A 16,597-nucleotide genomic window follows, 5' to 3' on the forward strand; every position below is an offset into this window, starting at 1 on the left:
TGTGGCCCAGGCCCCCGTAGTATGTGGATCTAGTTCATTATCTCGTAGTAGATCCTCTTCTTCTGCCCCTCTCACCCGACCTTCTGACTCTGGGCCCAATTCCAATGTTCGATCCGGGTCCCTTTTGTCTTACAGCTTGGCTCTTGAATGGGAAAGGTCCTTGAACGGGAAAGGTCCCGGTGTCTTTCCACTTCTTGGGCAAATGTGCGTGTTTAGCTTCCTTTCGTGCCTCTTTGCCTCACATCTTGGAGTTCTTGCAGGATGGTCTAGGATTTCTCCAGGTTCATCTTGCGGTTTTTGTCTGTTACTGAAGGGTAGGCGTTTAACATGTATTCTGGACATGGTTCGCTTTTTAAAGGCAATCAAATTGCTTCAGCCTCTAGTGTGGTTTGGGATCCTCAGGGATCATCAACCTGGTCCTGTCTGTGCTTGTTCCCCTTTGAGCTTTTGGGATCCTGCTCGTTGAAGAACCTTACTCTCAAGGTGGTCTTCCTGGTGGCATGCATTTCTGAGCTGCAGACTTTCTCTTGTACCCCTCCCTTCATGGAGTTTTCTAGGGAACAGGGTCTTTCCTTTCTACCAAAGGTGATCTTGCCTTTTTCATGTCAACCAATCCATGGTTCTTCCGGTCTTGGGTAGCCGGGAGGACTTGTTAGAGCAGAGGCAGTTGCACAAGTTGGATGTCTATTGGGTTCTTCGCTCTTCCGCGGACCCAGGAGTTCCTGAAGTTGGATCATCTTATTTGTCCTCTTAGTGGGCCCTTGTAAGGGGAACGGTGCTTCCAAGGCTACCATTGCGTGCTGGATCAAGGAGACTTATCGCTTCTGTAAATCTCCAGAAGAAGCCTATTCTGGAATTTCTCAAGACTTATTCCACTCAGGGTCAGGCAGCTTCTTGGGCTGAGTCTTCTCTTGTTCCTCCAGTGGATATCTGTAAGGTGGCGGTTTGGTCTTTTCTCCATTCCTTTGTGCTTTACTACCTTGTGGACGTTCAGGCACATCAGGATGCTGTTTGCTCTGGTGGCGTTCCTCCAGGGGTCCCACCCTTGATGGATACTGCTTTGGTACATCCCATCAGTGAACTTTGCCAATCTGGAGAGGCGCTAAAGAAGGAGAAATTAGTTTCTTACCTGCTAATTTTTTTTTTCTTTTACACTCTCCAGACCGGTACAGTCCCCTTTACGGGATTTGTGTGAAGTGTGTGTTTTTTATTTTTATTTTTTTCTGCTGGTTCTAATATTTTTATAGGGTCATGGAGCTTTAAAGAACAGTAGCTTTGGCTCAGCTGTGGGGATGTTTCCTGAAGGGTTTTTTCTATGCAATTTCCAACAATATTGCTCTGTTAGTTGTTATTCCTATTTGGAGTGTTGTTAATGTTATAATTCACACTTGGCTATTTGGCAGACTGGTTATATTAGAGGGAAGCGCAGCTACTTTTATTACAGCCAAAAGGTTTTGTCTCAGTCTCCACCTGCCGGTCATAGTAAGCTATTACCTAATTTCTCCTTGTCTAGAATGTCTCACCTATCTTCTGGAAAAGAACTTACCAGGCTAAGTACACAATTTGTTTTTCAATAAAAGTGAATTCTGTCTGAATAATCATCTTCATCCTTATTGTGCATCTGCAACATACTGCAAATTCCAAAAACCATGCAGTCACATTTGGAGTTCAGTGTTAACAGAATGACATCCTCCCCCTCTTTTTTTTTTTTTTTTTTTTTTAAATTTTGCTATACTTACATGTAGCAGAAGAGTGAAAAAGGATCAGCTCTTATAGAGCCTAGCTTTGGCTGCTATTTTGTTCTCCAAATGAAAGTTGTTTTGGTTTAATTTTTTATCAGCTAAAGTCAATATGGTAATGGAGCTCTGAAGTAATATAATTAAGGCAGTTTTTGTCCCCTAACTTGCAGTGTCTTATCTTTCTGTTTAGGTAACTGGCTCAACAGCAGCTCTCACACATAGTCCAGCTTCTTGAATCTCTTCAGAGTCTAATATCAGCCAGTTTATTACTGCCACCCAGAGGTAACTGAGTAGGTGGCCTCTATATCAAGATTTGATCCAGCATCAGATGGGAAACCTTAGACGACCTGCCTCTGCAGACCCAGCTTTATGACATCTTTGTTCTCCTTCTCTGCTGGCTGAGTGGGAGATGCTCACTTAACTGTATATGTATATATATATATATATATATATATTTTTTTTTTTTTTTGGATTTTGGATCATTGTGTGATCATTTGCATTTTCCTTTTGGAGCACCTGCTGATGTTGGTGCTGCTGTAAGTGATTTCTCACCATGGGACTGGAAGGAGCATTTTATTTTATTTTTTTTTTAATGTACTGTCTTAGCAATTTTTTTCCTTTGTTTTTTATTAAATTCTTATAAGGACATGAAACAAACTGCTACAAGGTGGGAATGGGATTCTTTTTGGAGGATTTGTTTCTGATCCTCCCCTACTGTTGGCTTTTGTAAATAGTAATTGGTATCTCTTCTAGCCACATGCCAGCAGCACCTTAGAGTGTGTGTGTGTAATTGGGGGGGGGGGGGCACAGATCTGCCTTGAAGAATGCTTGCTGCTACACTCAAAACCTGGATTTGGACTTGTGGTACACAAGACATCAAGGATACTAGCAGTGATTTTAAACCACCATACCATCTTACGGTGTGGAAGAATTTTTACTGTCAAGAGGGTAGATAAATTGGTCACAGAGGGGTATAATAGGTGCTGGTCTCCCACTGCACATGGTAACACTGAGAAACTTGCTACATTCTTCTCTGTTTCATGATCTGTTACTCTAACTTCCCCCTTATTTTTTAAGATCAGCAGCTAATGTTAACCATGTTACATGTGGAAGGTCTTTAATCTTTTTTTTTTTTTTCATCTGCTTTTGTTTCCCCTTTATGGTATAAAGACTTTAATAAGAAAAGCAGAAAAGTGGATTTAAAAAAAACCCCTCTAAAACCTACAAATTTCTATTTACAGAAATGGTTTGTAAAATGATTTGATTTAAACCAAAAAGTTGAAATAAACCAAGAAAAAGCCCAACCTGTGTCTGCCTTTTGTATTTAGTTTTGGGCATGCCGGTTTACGTTCCAGCTTTGGAACAAACAGGCGTTCTTAATTGTCCTTGGTGATTGTGCTTGCTTCCTTGCTAAATCGGATACAAGAGGCACCTTGTTAAACCTAATTTGGTATGGGTTTTTGGTTATTTTTTTAAACATTATTTAAGTCAACTGGGAACAAGTTACAAGCAATGTCAACAGTACACTATTCAAACACAGCAACAAGTACAGAACAGAGTGACCAAAGAATAATGAATTGGAAACATCAGGACGCTAATAATACCAGCCCCAAATTGTTTTTACAGGTTTCACCCCATACCCCCTCCCTAGAAGCCATGGAGGAAACAGCATGGAGAGTCCTAAACCTCTGCCATGGAGAAACATAAGCAGTTAGTGAGGGCCCCCGTGATGAGCAATGGATGCACTCAAGGTTGCAATTTCTAGCATGCTATTCATACAGAAGGACAAACCCGGTGGCTCTGTAGCCATCCACATGTGTAATTTTGGCAAGTAGAATACCCACCATAAGAAATCAGTATTCAGCCCCTCGGTGGCCCTGCTGTTCCAACTCAGAGATAAGACCCAGCAAGAGTATATTATAAGACCACTCACATGGTCGGTCTACCACTTTTCCCAGTGCTTGAAACACCTAATTCCAATAGCAAGACAGGGTGGGGCATTCCAAAAAGTGGTGTACTATTGTACCCATCCCGGTCTTACACTTGGGATAGCTGTCATCATCCCACAATCCCATCTGCTTGCCACAACATTTATTAATATAAGCATTATGGACTATTTTATATTGGAGCTCCTGGAGGTTAGCGTTAGCTCTCAAATAGGCTGCCAAAGTGTAACCAAGAGCAAGATCATGATCTAAGACCTCCTCTCCCAGCATATCCCCCCAAAAATGCACCAAAGTGGAAAAAGCTGGCATGGAGCACCTCTCTCCTCCCATAGTATACCACACCGACGAATGATTATGGGAAGCAGGAGTACACAGGATGAATTGGTCCAACTCCGTGAACGTAGGGCAAGAGCTGGCCCTCTCCCCAGCGACAATACATAGTGGCGGATCTGCAGGTAGGCGACAGCTGCTTCTAACTCTCTAAAGGTGACCGAGAGAGGCCAGCTGGGAAGGCCGGATTGTCCACCAATTCAACAAAGGGTGAGGGCCCACTAGCATCCCTAATAGATCTCCACCAATCCCAAGCCCTTTTCAAAGCATGAAGGTTAAACGGATCCGACGATCCTTAACATGCAAAACAGTGAATACAGAATATGGGTGAGCCTCCAGATGCCACATATGCAAAGGAACAAATTTGTAAGACCCGGTATAGATTTCATGAACCCAACGCAGTAAGGCCGCCACATTGTAAAGTTGCAAATCCGGTAGGCGCACACCCCCCTCCAGGGACTGATCAAGAAAGCAATGTTACTTACCGTAACAGTTGTTATCCAGGGACAGCAGGCAGCTATTCTCACTAGTGGGTGATGTCATCCGACAGAGCCCCGATATGGACATCTTGCAAGCATGTCTTGCTTGAAGAAACTCAGAAGTTTCGAGATGCCCGCACCGCGCATGCGCCAGTGCCTTCCCGCCCGATGTACCGGGCGTGTCTCCTCAGTTCAGGTAGCTAGCCTGAGAAGCCAACCCAGGGGAGGTGGGTGGGACGTGAGATTAGCTGCCTGCTGTCCCTGGAGAACAACTGTTACGGTAAGTAACATTGCTTTATCCCAGGACAAGCAGGCAGGTATTCTCACTAGTGGGTGACCTCCAAGCTAACCCCAATGGGATGGTGGGAGAGTTGGCAACTTAAGAGAACAAATTTTGTAACACTGTTTGGCCAAACTGTCCATCCCGTCTGGAGAAAGTATCCAGACAATAATGAGAGGTGAGAGGTTTCATGTCCACACGGGGGGGGGGGGGGTGTCCTTGATGTCTTCTCCGGTGCGGCCCCATGCAGCGGTGGTTTTGCCCCCCTGTACTCTTCCAAGCAGACAATTGTGCAAGTTGGATGTCAGTGCGGTCCTTCGCTCTTATGTGCAGAGGACCCAGGAGATCAGGAAATTGGATCATCTTTGTTCTTCTCGTGGGTCCTCGTAAGGGGGATGGCATTTCTAAGGCTACTATTGCGCGCTGGATTAAGACTATTGCTTTTGTTTATCTTCTGAAGAAAAAGTCTGTGCCTGAATTAAGGCTCATTCCATTAAACATAGAAACATAGAAAGATGACGGCAGATAAGGGCTACAGCCCATCAAGTCTGCCCATACCATTGACCCCCTTTTAAGTCTACTGGCCCCCTTAACTCTACTGACCTGCTCTATTAAGTCTATATCCTAGCGACTCTATTTATTGGTATGACTCCCGCAGTGATCCCACATAGGTATCCCATTTGTTCTTGAAGTCTGGGATACTGCGGGCCTCGATCACCTGTACTGGAAGCTTGTTCCAATGCTCTATCACTCGTTCCGTGAAGCAGTACTTCATGGGCTAAGTCTTCTTTAGTGACTCCAGTGGATATTTGCAAGGATGCAGTTTGGTCTTCTCTGCATTCCTTTGTCAAACACTACCGTGTGGATGTTCAAGCACATCGGGGCGCGGTATTTGGTGAGTGTGTTCTGGTGTTGGCCCTTCAAGGGTCCCACTCTTGATGGGTAATGCTTTGGTACGTCCCATTCGTAAAGACTATACCGGTCTACCAAATTAGGTTCTTACCTGCTAATTTACTTTTAGCTTCTCCAGACCGATATAGGACCTCACCCTGTCTATTGTCATATTCTTGTGGCTGTTGCATGTGCAGATTTTGTTTTTTCTGCAGGTTCTAGTATTTTTCTAGGGCCTGGGAGAATTGAACAGTGGCTGTGGCTCAGCTGGTGAGCTGTGTGGACATTTTCTTGCTGGGATCTCTCCTTTGCATTTTCCAACAGCATTTGGGTCTGTTAGTTGTTACTCTTAGAAACATAGAAATAGACGGCAGATAAGGGCCCACGGCCCATCTAGTCTGCCCACCTTAATGTCCCTCCCCTACCTTTGCCCTGTGAATAGACTCTTGTTCAGAGTCTTGTTTATTTCTGTTTCCAGTTCTTAGTTCTGCTTGGCTATTTGGCAGACTGATAGGAATAGGGGAAGGTACCTATTATGTACTTATTCCACAGGCTTGTTTGTCTCCACCTGCTGGTCATGATAAGATATATATACCTGCTTGTAAGATCCTATACCGGTCTGGAGAAGCTAGAAGAAAGTAAATTAGGTAATAACCTAATTTCTCCTTTGTAAACTGGTTTCTACCAGAGCCTCTAATGAACATAACATAAGAATTGCCGCTTATGAGGACCCCCCAAGCTATATCAGCTGAGGATTTCCTCTGAAGGTGGCCCGGGGTCCCTTTTGCCAAACTTGGCAGGCAGCAGTAGCGTCAGAGTCACAGATGCTGGCACCTCAGTGGCTCATGGATGTTGCCAGTGACTGCTGCGCTTGGTGGAGGGGAGTTCTGGCCGTCTAGAGAAGGTCCTCTGCTAGCAGTGCTTGGGGATCCCCACCAGCCACAGCAAGGGTCAGCAAATTTTTCAACACTGTAGATATAAAACTAGAAATGCATTTCCTTTTCTTTTGAACAAAATACAAAGACATTGCTATATACATTTCCCAAAGCTAACATTTAATCATAAGAACATAAGAATTGCCGCTGCTGGGTCAGACCAGTGGTCCATCGTGCCCAGCAGTCTGCTCAAGCGGTGGCCCTCTGGTCAAAGACCAGCACCCTAACTGAGACTAGCCCTACCTGCATACGTTCCAGTTCAGCAGGAACTTGTCTAACTTTGTCTTGAATCCCAGGAGGGTGTTTTCCCCTATGACAGACTCCGGAAGAGTGTTCCAGTTTTCCACCACTCTCTGGGTAAAGAAGAACTTCATTACTTTCTTACGGAATCTATCCCCTTTCAACTTTAGAGAGTGCCCTCTCATTCTCCCCACGTTGGAGAGGGTGGACAACCTGTCCTTGTCTACTAAGTCTATACCCTTCAGTACCTTGAATGTTTCGATCATGTCCCCTCTCAATCTCCTCTGCTTGAGAGAGAAGAGGCCCAGTTTCTCTAGTCTTTCGCTGTACAGCAACTCCTCCAGCCCCTTAACCATCTTAGTTGCTCTTCTCTGGACCCTTTCTAGTAGTACCTTGTCCTTCATATACGGTGACCAGTGCTGGACACAGTACTCCAAATGAGGACGCACCATGGCCCGGTACAGCGGCATGATAACCTCCGATCTGTTCGTGATCCCCTTTTATTATTCCTAGCATTCTGTTTGTCCTTTTGCCGCCACCGCACATTGCGTGAACGGCTTCATCGACTTATTGATCAGAATAAATTCTTTTTTTTAACCTTTGTTGTCTGGGAAGTGGTCTTATGTATGCGCTCATTGCGGAGAACTGGAACTAGAGGCACTTCAAGCAATGGAGGAGGAAGACAGATACAGAGAATACCGGGACAGAGGACGCAGCAAACACCAAGACAGAGGACACCATCGAGGAAGAAGTCCGAGAGCTGGAGAAATTCATAGGGGAGGCATATAGGGAGGCCAGGGAAAATCACCAGCAACAGTGGAACTGCTGAGATACACCTACAGAGCGTGTGATCCCGACAGACAACCACCAGAAAGAAATGGGTGACACAGCAGCGAGATCTGGAAACGGCACAGGGGACCCACAAGAAGACGAGTCCGGTGTAAGCCAACGCCAGGATGAGAGAAAATGGATGGGATCGAAGGACACGGACTTAAGGTTGGAGAATCAAGAGAAGATAGGACAGCAATCGTTGGGGACTCCATTATCAGACAAGTTGATAGCCACATAGCGGGAGGAAGACTGGATCGACTGGTGACCTGCCTACCTGGAGCCAAGGTAGAAGACATAGTAATGTAATGTAATGTAATTTATTTCTTATATACCGCTAAACTCCGTTAGGATTCTAAGCGGTTTACAGAAAAATAGACAATAGGGTGCATTAAAATTATAAGTAAAATAGGTACTTAGAAATTCCCTTACTGTCCCGAAGGCTCACAATCTAACCAAAGTACCTGGAAAAATGACAATTAGTAGAGTAATGAAGAAATAAAATAGAGAATAGATGAGAAAAATAAGAAAATAAACATTCTAATAAGACTACAATGATCTAAAATGTCTGTCCTGGCGGGCTCACAATCTAAGTGAGCCGCATCGACAGGATCATCGACAGTGGAAGAAGATATGGCGGTGGTGATCCATGTGGGGACGAACAACGTGAGCAACAGAAACTAGGAAGGAAGCTGAAGACCAGAATGCAGGGGATAGCATTCCCTGAGATCCTGCCGGTACCCAGGGCTGATGAGAAGAAGCAGATGGAGCTGCAAGCAGTCAATGCATGGATGCGGCGCTGGTGTGAGGAAGGATTCCACTTCGTGCGCAACTGGACGACATTCTGGGGGAAGAGCAAGCTATTCAGGAAGGACGGACTCCACTTCAGCAGAGACGGAACGAGGCTACTTGCAAACAACATCAAGAGAGAAGTTGAGAAATTTTTAAACTAGGAATTAGGGGAAAGCCGAGAGTCGATGGTTTGGGAACCCGGAGGATACCGTGCAGGAAGGTAGAGGGGAAGACTCACCAGAGGATACCGTACAGGAAAGTAGAGGGGAATACTCACCAGAGGATACTGTGCAGGAAGATATAGGGGAAGGCCCACCGGATCACAAGCAAGACAGATTGAAAGGGACACAAGAGGGAAGGAAATGCAAGAAAGGAACAGGTCGTAAACTCAAGTGAATGTACACGAACGCAAGGAGCCTAAGGAATAAGATGGGTGAATTAGAAGCTATGGCACATAAAGATAATGTTGACATCATCGGCATCACAGAAACATGGACTGAGGAAAACGTCTGGGACACTGCTACCAGGATACAAACTATACCGCAGAGACAGACTGGCTTAAAAAGGTGGGGCATTGCCATATACGTCAAAGAGGGAATTGAATCTACCGGACAGAACACACCGCAACTGACGGATAAGTTAGTCTCTGGATCAAAATTCCGGGAACAAATGGACTGGAAATGAAGATTGGCATCTACTATTGACCCCCAGGGCAGTCCGAAGAAATTGGGGAAATGACAGATGCGATTAAACGCAACTGCAAAGGAGGCAACGCAGTTATCATGGGTGACTTCAACTATCCGGGGATAGACTGTAACCTAGGCACCTCCGGCTGCGCTAGGGAGACCAAGTTCCTGGATACTGTAGGCGATTGCTTCCTGGAACACTCGTCAAGGACAATACGAAAGGAAATGCAATTCTGGACTTAATTCTAAATGGACTGCGAGGACTGGCACAAGGTGTAGTAGAAGTAGAAGGGACGCTGGTAATAGAGAGCTGAACGGGGACGACAGGAATCCCGCGGGACCTGCGGGGATCCCGTGGGTTCCCCCTTCGGGTCGCGGGGATCCTGTGGGGATGCCCCCTAGGGTCGTGGGGATCCCGTGGGGACGCCCCCTAGGGTCGCGGGAATCCCGTGGGGATGCCCCCTAGGGTCGCAGAGTTCCTGCGGGGTTGGATGTACTCGCGAGGCTCGTCTTCTCCCTACCTGCCCTGCCGCAGCACATGCTGACGTCGGAGGGAGGGCTTAAGCAAAGCCCTCCCTTCCTCCGACATCAGCGCTGACATCGGGAAGACTTCCGGTCGGCTGTGTGCTGCAGCAGGGCAGGTAGGGAAAGGCAGTGGCATACCAAGGGGGGGGGGGCGGGGAGGGCGGTCTGCCACGGGTGCAGCCTTAGAGGGGGGTGCACAGCCGGCCGTCCCCTTAACTTTGTGGCACTTCCCCCAACTGACCGACAACATACCCGGTCCAACAAACCTCCCTGCCCTGTAGCCGCGAATCTAAATTACCTTCTTACAGCAGCTTCAATACTCCAGCTGCTGTAAGAAGGTAATTTAGATTCGCAGCTACAGGGCAGGGAGGTTTGTCGGACCGGGCCTGTTCTGTTGGGCGGGCGGGGAAGCGCCATGAAGATAAGGGGCAGGGAGAGAGAAAGGTGGAGTGGAGAGGAAAAGACGCTTAAGGGAAATGGGTAAAACTGAGGGGAGAAGGACGCTGAAAGCACTGGGGAAGACAAAGGGGTGGGGAAGACAAAGGGGTGAAGAAGGACGCTGAAAGCACATGGGGAAGACAAAGGGGGAGAAGAACGCTGAAAGCACATGGGGAAGACGGGGGAGAAGGACGCTGAAAAGACATGAGGAAGACGGGGAGAAGGATGCTGAAAGGACATGGGGAAGACGGGGGGAGAAGGACGCTGAAAGCACATGGGGAAGACAAAGGGGGGGAGAAGGACACTGAAAGGACATGGGGAAGACGGGAGAAGGACGCTGAAAGGACATGGGGAAGACGGGGGGAGAAGGACACTGAAAGGACATGGGGAAGACAGGGGGAGAAGGACGCTGAAAGGACATGGGGAAGACAGAGGGGGAGAAGGACGCTGAAAGGACATCGGGAAGACAGAGGGGGGAGAAGGACGCTGAAAGGACATGGGGAAGACAGGGGGGAGAAGGACGCTGACAGGACATGGAAAAGATGGGGGGGAGCGGAGGGAAGAAGATTGGTGCCAGACCAATTTGGAAGGGGGGAGAAAGGGAGAGGCACAGTAACAGAGCAAATGGAAGGCGCAGAGAGAAGAGAGATAGTGGATGTAAGGAATTGAATGAGAACATGAGGAAAGCAGAAACCAGACAATAAAAGTAGGAAAAGAATTCTGTTTCTTTTTTTTTTTGCTTCCGGATAAAGTAGTATATTAGTTGTGTTGATAAAAATTTATAAACATTAGAGGCTCTGGTAGAAACCCGTTTACAAAGTATGTATTCTTCCCAATTAATATTTCCAAATTAATAAAATTTTTGCTTATTTGTAAATGGGTTTCTACCAGAGCCTTTAATTCAGTAGCATAATTAAATGAAATAACTATTTCTGAAGTTTGTGGGGATGGAGGGATTCCTCACGGGGACGGGTGGGATTCCTCACGGGGACGGGTTGGACTTTGGCGGGGACGGGTGGGATTTCTGTCCCCGCGCAACTCTCTAGCTGGGAAGCAGCAATCACAATATGATCCGCTTTGACCTGGATGCAGGTGAAAAACATCGTTCCAAAACGATGGCCACGGTGCTGAACTTCCGAAGAGAATTACGAAGAGATGAGACTCTTGGTGGGGAAGAAGATTAAGAAAAGGATAAGCACTGTAAAAACACCAGAGCAAGCTTGGTTCCTTTTTAAGGACACAGTAACTGAGGCACAAAATCTATATATACTGCATATCAACAAAGGATCCAAGAGAAAAAAGAACAAAGAATCGGCATGGCTCACTGTAGAGGTGAAGGAAACGATCGGAGACAAGAAAACTTTGTTTAAGGAATGGAAAATGTCAAAAACGGATGAAAACTGGAATAAGCACAAACAACATCAACGCAGGTGCTATAAGGCGGTAAAAGGGGATAAAAGAGACTATGAGGAAAAAGCCAAAGAAGCGAAAAACTTTAAGCCGTTCTTTCGATATATATTAAGGGGAAATGACCCACGAGGGAAGCAGTGGGGCCGTTGGATGACCGTGGAATAAAAGGAGCGTTTAAGAGCGATAAATCTCCGGGAACAGATGGCATCCATCTGAGGGTCATCAAGGAACTGAAAGGGACTATAGCTGAACTGCTTCAGCTAATAGCCAATCTGTCGATCAAATCAGGAAAGATTTCAGAAGACTGGAAGGTGGCGAACGTTACGCCGATCTTCAAAAAAAGGTTTGAGGGGAGATCCGGGAAACTACAGACTGGTGAGTCTGACCTCTCTACCGGTAAAGATGGTAGTGGCTCTGATAAAGGGCCGCATCATTGATCACCTTGACGGGAAACAATCTGATGAGAACCAGCCAGCACGGTTTCAGTAAAGGTAGATCTTGCTTGATGAACTTGCTGCACTTCGAGGGAGTAAACAGGTGGATAGACAAGGGCGACCCGGTCGACATTGTATATCTGGATTTTCAGAAGGCGTTCAACAAAGTTCCACATGAACGACAACTATAGAAAATTGCATACCATGGAATCGAGGGTGAAATATGTGGATTAAAAACTGGCTGGAGCATAGGAAACAGAGAGTGGGGGTAAATGGACAATTCTCAGATTGGAAGAGCGTCACCAGCAGGGTGCCGCAGGACTCGGTGCTTGGACCTGTGCTCTTCAACATCTTTATAAACAATCTGGACATTGGTACGACGAGTGAGGTGATTAAATTTGCGGACGATATAAAGTTATACAGAGTAGTGAAGACACAGGGGGATCGCAAATCAAGCTCGAGAAACGGGTATCAACATGGCAAATCAGGTTCAACGTGATGCATGTCGGGATGCATGTGATGCATGTCGGGAACAAAAATCTCATGCACGAATACACGAATACTAGGAGAGACCTCCCAGAAAAGGGATTTGGGAGTTCTGATCGACAAGTCCATGAAGCCATCTGGACAATGAGCTGTGGCGGCGAAAAGGGTGGACAGAATGCTAGGAATGATAAAGAAGGGGATCACGAACAGATCAGAGAAGGTTATCATGCCGCTGTACCTGGCCATGGTGTGCCCTCACCTGGAGTACTGCGTCCAGCACTGGTCACCGTACATGAAGAAGGACACGGTACTATTCGAAAGGGTCCAGAGAAGAGCAATTAAAATGGTTAAGGGGCTGGAGGAGTTGCCGTACAGTGAGAGATTGGAGAAGCTGGGCATCTTCTCCCTTGTAAAGAAGAGACTGCGAGGGGACATGATTGAAACATTCAAAATACTGAAGGGAATAGACTTAGTAGAGAAAGACAAACTTTCATCCTCTCCAAGGTAGGGAGAACGAGAGGACACTAAAGTTGAAAGGGGATCGATTCCATACAAACGTAAGGAAATTCTTCATCCAGAGTGGTAAAAAAACGAACGCTCTTCTGGAGTCTGTTATAGGGGAAAACACACTGCATGGTTTCAAGACAAAGTTGGACAAGTACATGCTAAACTGGTGAGACGACTCATTTGGAGCACTGGTCTTGACCTAGGGGCCGCCGTGTAAGCGTACTGCTGAGCAGGACAGACGATTGGTCTGACCCAGCAGCGGCAATTCTTATGTTCTTATTTTTCCATCAAGTTGGTCCCAGTTTCTTTTTTCCGCTTTCCTGTTGCTGTCCATTGGTTCCTCCAACCATGGTCCAGCATTTATTCCTCCCTCATTCCCGGACCATGTGCAGCATCTTTCACCCCTGTCTACCATCCCCATGGTCAACATTTCTCCTATCACCCCTCTCCAGCACCATTTTACATCTCTCCTTCCATTCCCTTCACCATTATGCCCAACTTTCCTCCCTCTTGCAACCCTTTCAATCTGTCCCACTGTTCCCTTTCCACTACCACATTTCTCCCTCTCATCTTTCTCTTCCCTCTCATCTGTACTGCACTACTTCCCTATGACCACAAATTCTCCTTTTTCTTCCAATCCCTGTGTACACCATCTCTTTCCCTCTCATTGACACTCGTGTCCAATCCTCCCTCTCTATTCCCTCCCCCATCTCAGCATCTCCCTCCCTCCATCCTCCCAAGTGCACGCCTTCTGTGTCCAAAGACGCACTCCCTTCTGTGTCCTGCGTTTGGGCCCCTTCTATGTCCCAACCTGCTTCCTCCTTGTTGCAACACATGCGTGCCTGCTCACTCCCTCCTTTTCTGACCCCCTCCTGCACTTCTTCGCAGGGCAGTGGGCCCTGCACGCTGCAAATGGCTGACGCAAAGCCTTCCCTCCGATGTCAGCTCCGACGGGGGAAGACTTCCAGGATGGCTACAGGTGGCGTGCTGGACAGCCTGCACGGAGGAGCCAGTTGCAGAGCAGGAAAAGGAGGCGTGCGCACCAACCAAGCTCCCTCCAACCCCGCGACCCGAGGGGGTGTTCCCATGAGATTCCTGTGACCCGAAGGGGGAACCCACGAGATCCCCACAGATTCCCACTGTTCCCATTCCCGTGCAGCTCTCTAGTGCAGAGTAATGCATTTGGGGATTAGTAATCAGAAGGAGCCGTATGTGCTGGGATGTAAGAGGCTGACATGCACAGATGGGGAGAGGGACCTTGGGGTGATAGTGTCTGAAGATCTAAAGGTGAAGAAACAGTGACAAGGTGGTGGCTGTTGCAAGAAGGATGTTGAGCTGAATAGAGAGAGGCGTAACCAGGGTGAGAGTATGTAGTCAGGGTATTGACCAATTTCATACGATGCCGGCTCTCGTCATCCTGCACTTTTGGGGTTCCTGCTTTGCTTTTCCTGATGTTTCCATTGCTCAGCACCAGATGGCACCAAACTGCACAAGTTTGCTTCCAAAATTGATGACATCCCTGGCAATTTGATGTTAATTGGCCTGATTCCCCCCCTTTTTACAAAACCATAGCATAGATTTTAGCGCCAGCCACAGTGGTAAGCTCCGATGCTCTTAAAATTTCTATGAGTGTCGGTGCTGTTACCGCCACAGTTGGCGCTAAAAACAGCTATGGATTTGTAAAAGGGGGGTATTGATCCCTTAAATCTGTAAAAAGATTTACAGCTGCAAGTTATTCTGGAGCCTCACTTCAGAACATGTATATACAAAAAATGTTTTTAAAAAGATCTGTTGAAGGTAGCTTATTTTTATAATCAGAATATCCTTATAGGAAGCTGGATCTTTTTCTCCCTCCCATTCTTCACTATGCATGGTGCAAAGATATTGTTTGATTTTACTGCAGTAGTCTCCATGGCAATGAATGTCTGAGTATTCTTTACAGGGGCAAAGGCACATTCCTGCCTTTGGGTTCTCTTTTTAAGAGAAGCTGCATCCTGGTGCCAATTTGTACTGTTCCAGGACCACTCCGACTCACCAAATTCTTTGTGTACACATGCATGTCTTCAGCTTTTCATTTATCTACCCCAGCTGTTGAGCTCCACAATAATCCTCTGTGCTTGTCCCCTGCTTCCTGAAATTCAGATACTGTCTGTTTCCACCTTTTAGCCCCAAGCCTCTTTTCTGCCTATCCTATCTCCCTTATCCCTTCTTTCCTCTGTAGTAGACAGTTTTAGTTTTTAATTGATTGGTTTAGTGGGATTTATTAGCTGCCATGAAGAGATTCCTCCAAGGTGGTGGTAGAGCAGTAGTTCTTAAAACATTCATTTCCAGATAACCACAATGATTACCTATAAGGGTGGCAGTGCACCATAAATTATTCTTGCACACCGATTGTAGTCATCTTGAAGATCTGCCCTGAGGACTACGTTGAGAATCGATCATAAAGCTTAGTCAATGGTATAGAAGGGCAACATGGTCTGTCTGCTACTATTTTCTGTTTGTGTAACAATTTGCATAAAATCCTACCTACCAGACTAGACCAGGGTCCAATATTGGTTCCATCTCTCCATATTATTAGCACTACACGAACAACAAACTTCTCCGTCACAGCCCCATCTCTTTGGAACTCATTACCCCTGGAACTACGGGATGAACCCATGCTAGATCATTTCAAAGGACAACTAATAACGTTTCTCTTTATAGATGCATTCAACCTCTAATGCACTTGCCATATGAAACATCTTCATTTCTGCTTTGGTTATCAGATGGGATCCCCTTTCCTTTTGTATTTCCCCTATATGGCTCTCTTTCATATTTTATAATGTACTTCTTTACCTTAATCCTATCGTTCCAGTAGGTCCTGTATGTTACCCTATTTTACTATTTTTATTATGTACAAACCACTTTGAAGACTGATAGGCGGTATACAAATATTTATTAAACTTGAAACTTGCTGTGTTTCAGGTAGGAAGCTTGAGTAGTAGTTGGGGGGGGGGATTTGGTTGGTTTTTGGACTTACATTTCATTATCTTTCATCTTTTCAGATTCTCAGCTAATGTTTGTTTTTAGTTTGGATTATCGATTGTTCCTATACTGTAATGCTGTGATTATTATCTTTGATGTAGGAATTTGCTGAAATGTCGGCTTTGTAGGACTGTGTGTTCAGTACCTGCAAAATAAACTAACACAGAAACACTTAGCTGTTTAGGAGATGTGAAAGGCTCCAATGTTCACTCTGTTAGCGCATGCTAATCATATACACTAGCTGGATAACATGGAAACATCCACTCTCTGCCTGTGACCCACCTCCTCCTATAACCATTTTCAAAAATTAGGTAATACACAGGATATGGAGAACTAACAGTGGTCAACACAAAAAAAGTTTTCTTTTGCTACTGAGAACTTAAGAATTGTTCCTAGTTAATTTAATGACACTGATTTCAGATCTGTGATTGAAATTCAGTTAGCATGTCAGGTTTCTGAGATACATATCGGCATAATATTTTGAGTATGAACTGTGTCCCACCACACTTGTGTTAAGGAGTTTACTCTGAAAACAAATCCGAAGACAAAAAGGAGACATGCTACAGCAGGGGTGCCCACACTTTTTGGGCTTGCGAGCTACTTTTAAAATGACCAAGTCAAAATGAT

The 16,597-nt window shown here is 45.9% G+C and overlaps 1 protein-coding gene across 2 annotated transcripts in view; it reads left to right on the plus strand.

Moving 5' to 3' along the window:
• RBM23 (RNA binding motif protein 23) overlaps positions 1-3,043 on the plus strand; it is a 37,928-nt gene extending 34,885 nt beyond the window's left edge. For both annotated transcript variants that reach the window (XM_033923834.1, XM_033923835.1), the window contains exon 14: positions 1,930-3,043. In XM_033923834.1, the coding sequence (XP_033779725.1) occupies positions 1,930-1,933 (4 nt within the window). In that variant the 3' untranslated portion in view covers positions 1,934-3,043. The remainder of the gene's footprint in view (positions 1-1,929) is intronic.
• The last annotated feature ends 13,554 nt before the right edge of the window (positions 3,044-16,597 follow it).

The sequence above is a fragment of the Geotrypetes seraphini genome, chromosome 16, assembly GCF_902459505.1.
Source record: "Geotrypetes seraphini chromosome 16, aGeoSer1.1, whole genome shotgun sequence".
Lineage (NCBI taxonomy): Eukaryota > Metazoa > Chordata > Amphibia > Gymnophiona > Dermophiidae > Geotrypetes > Geotrypetes seraphini.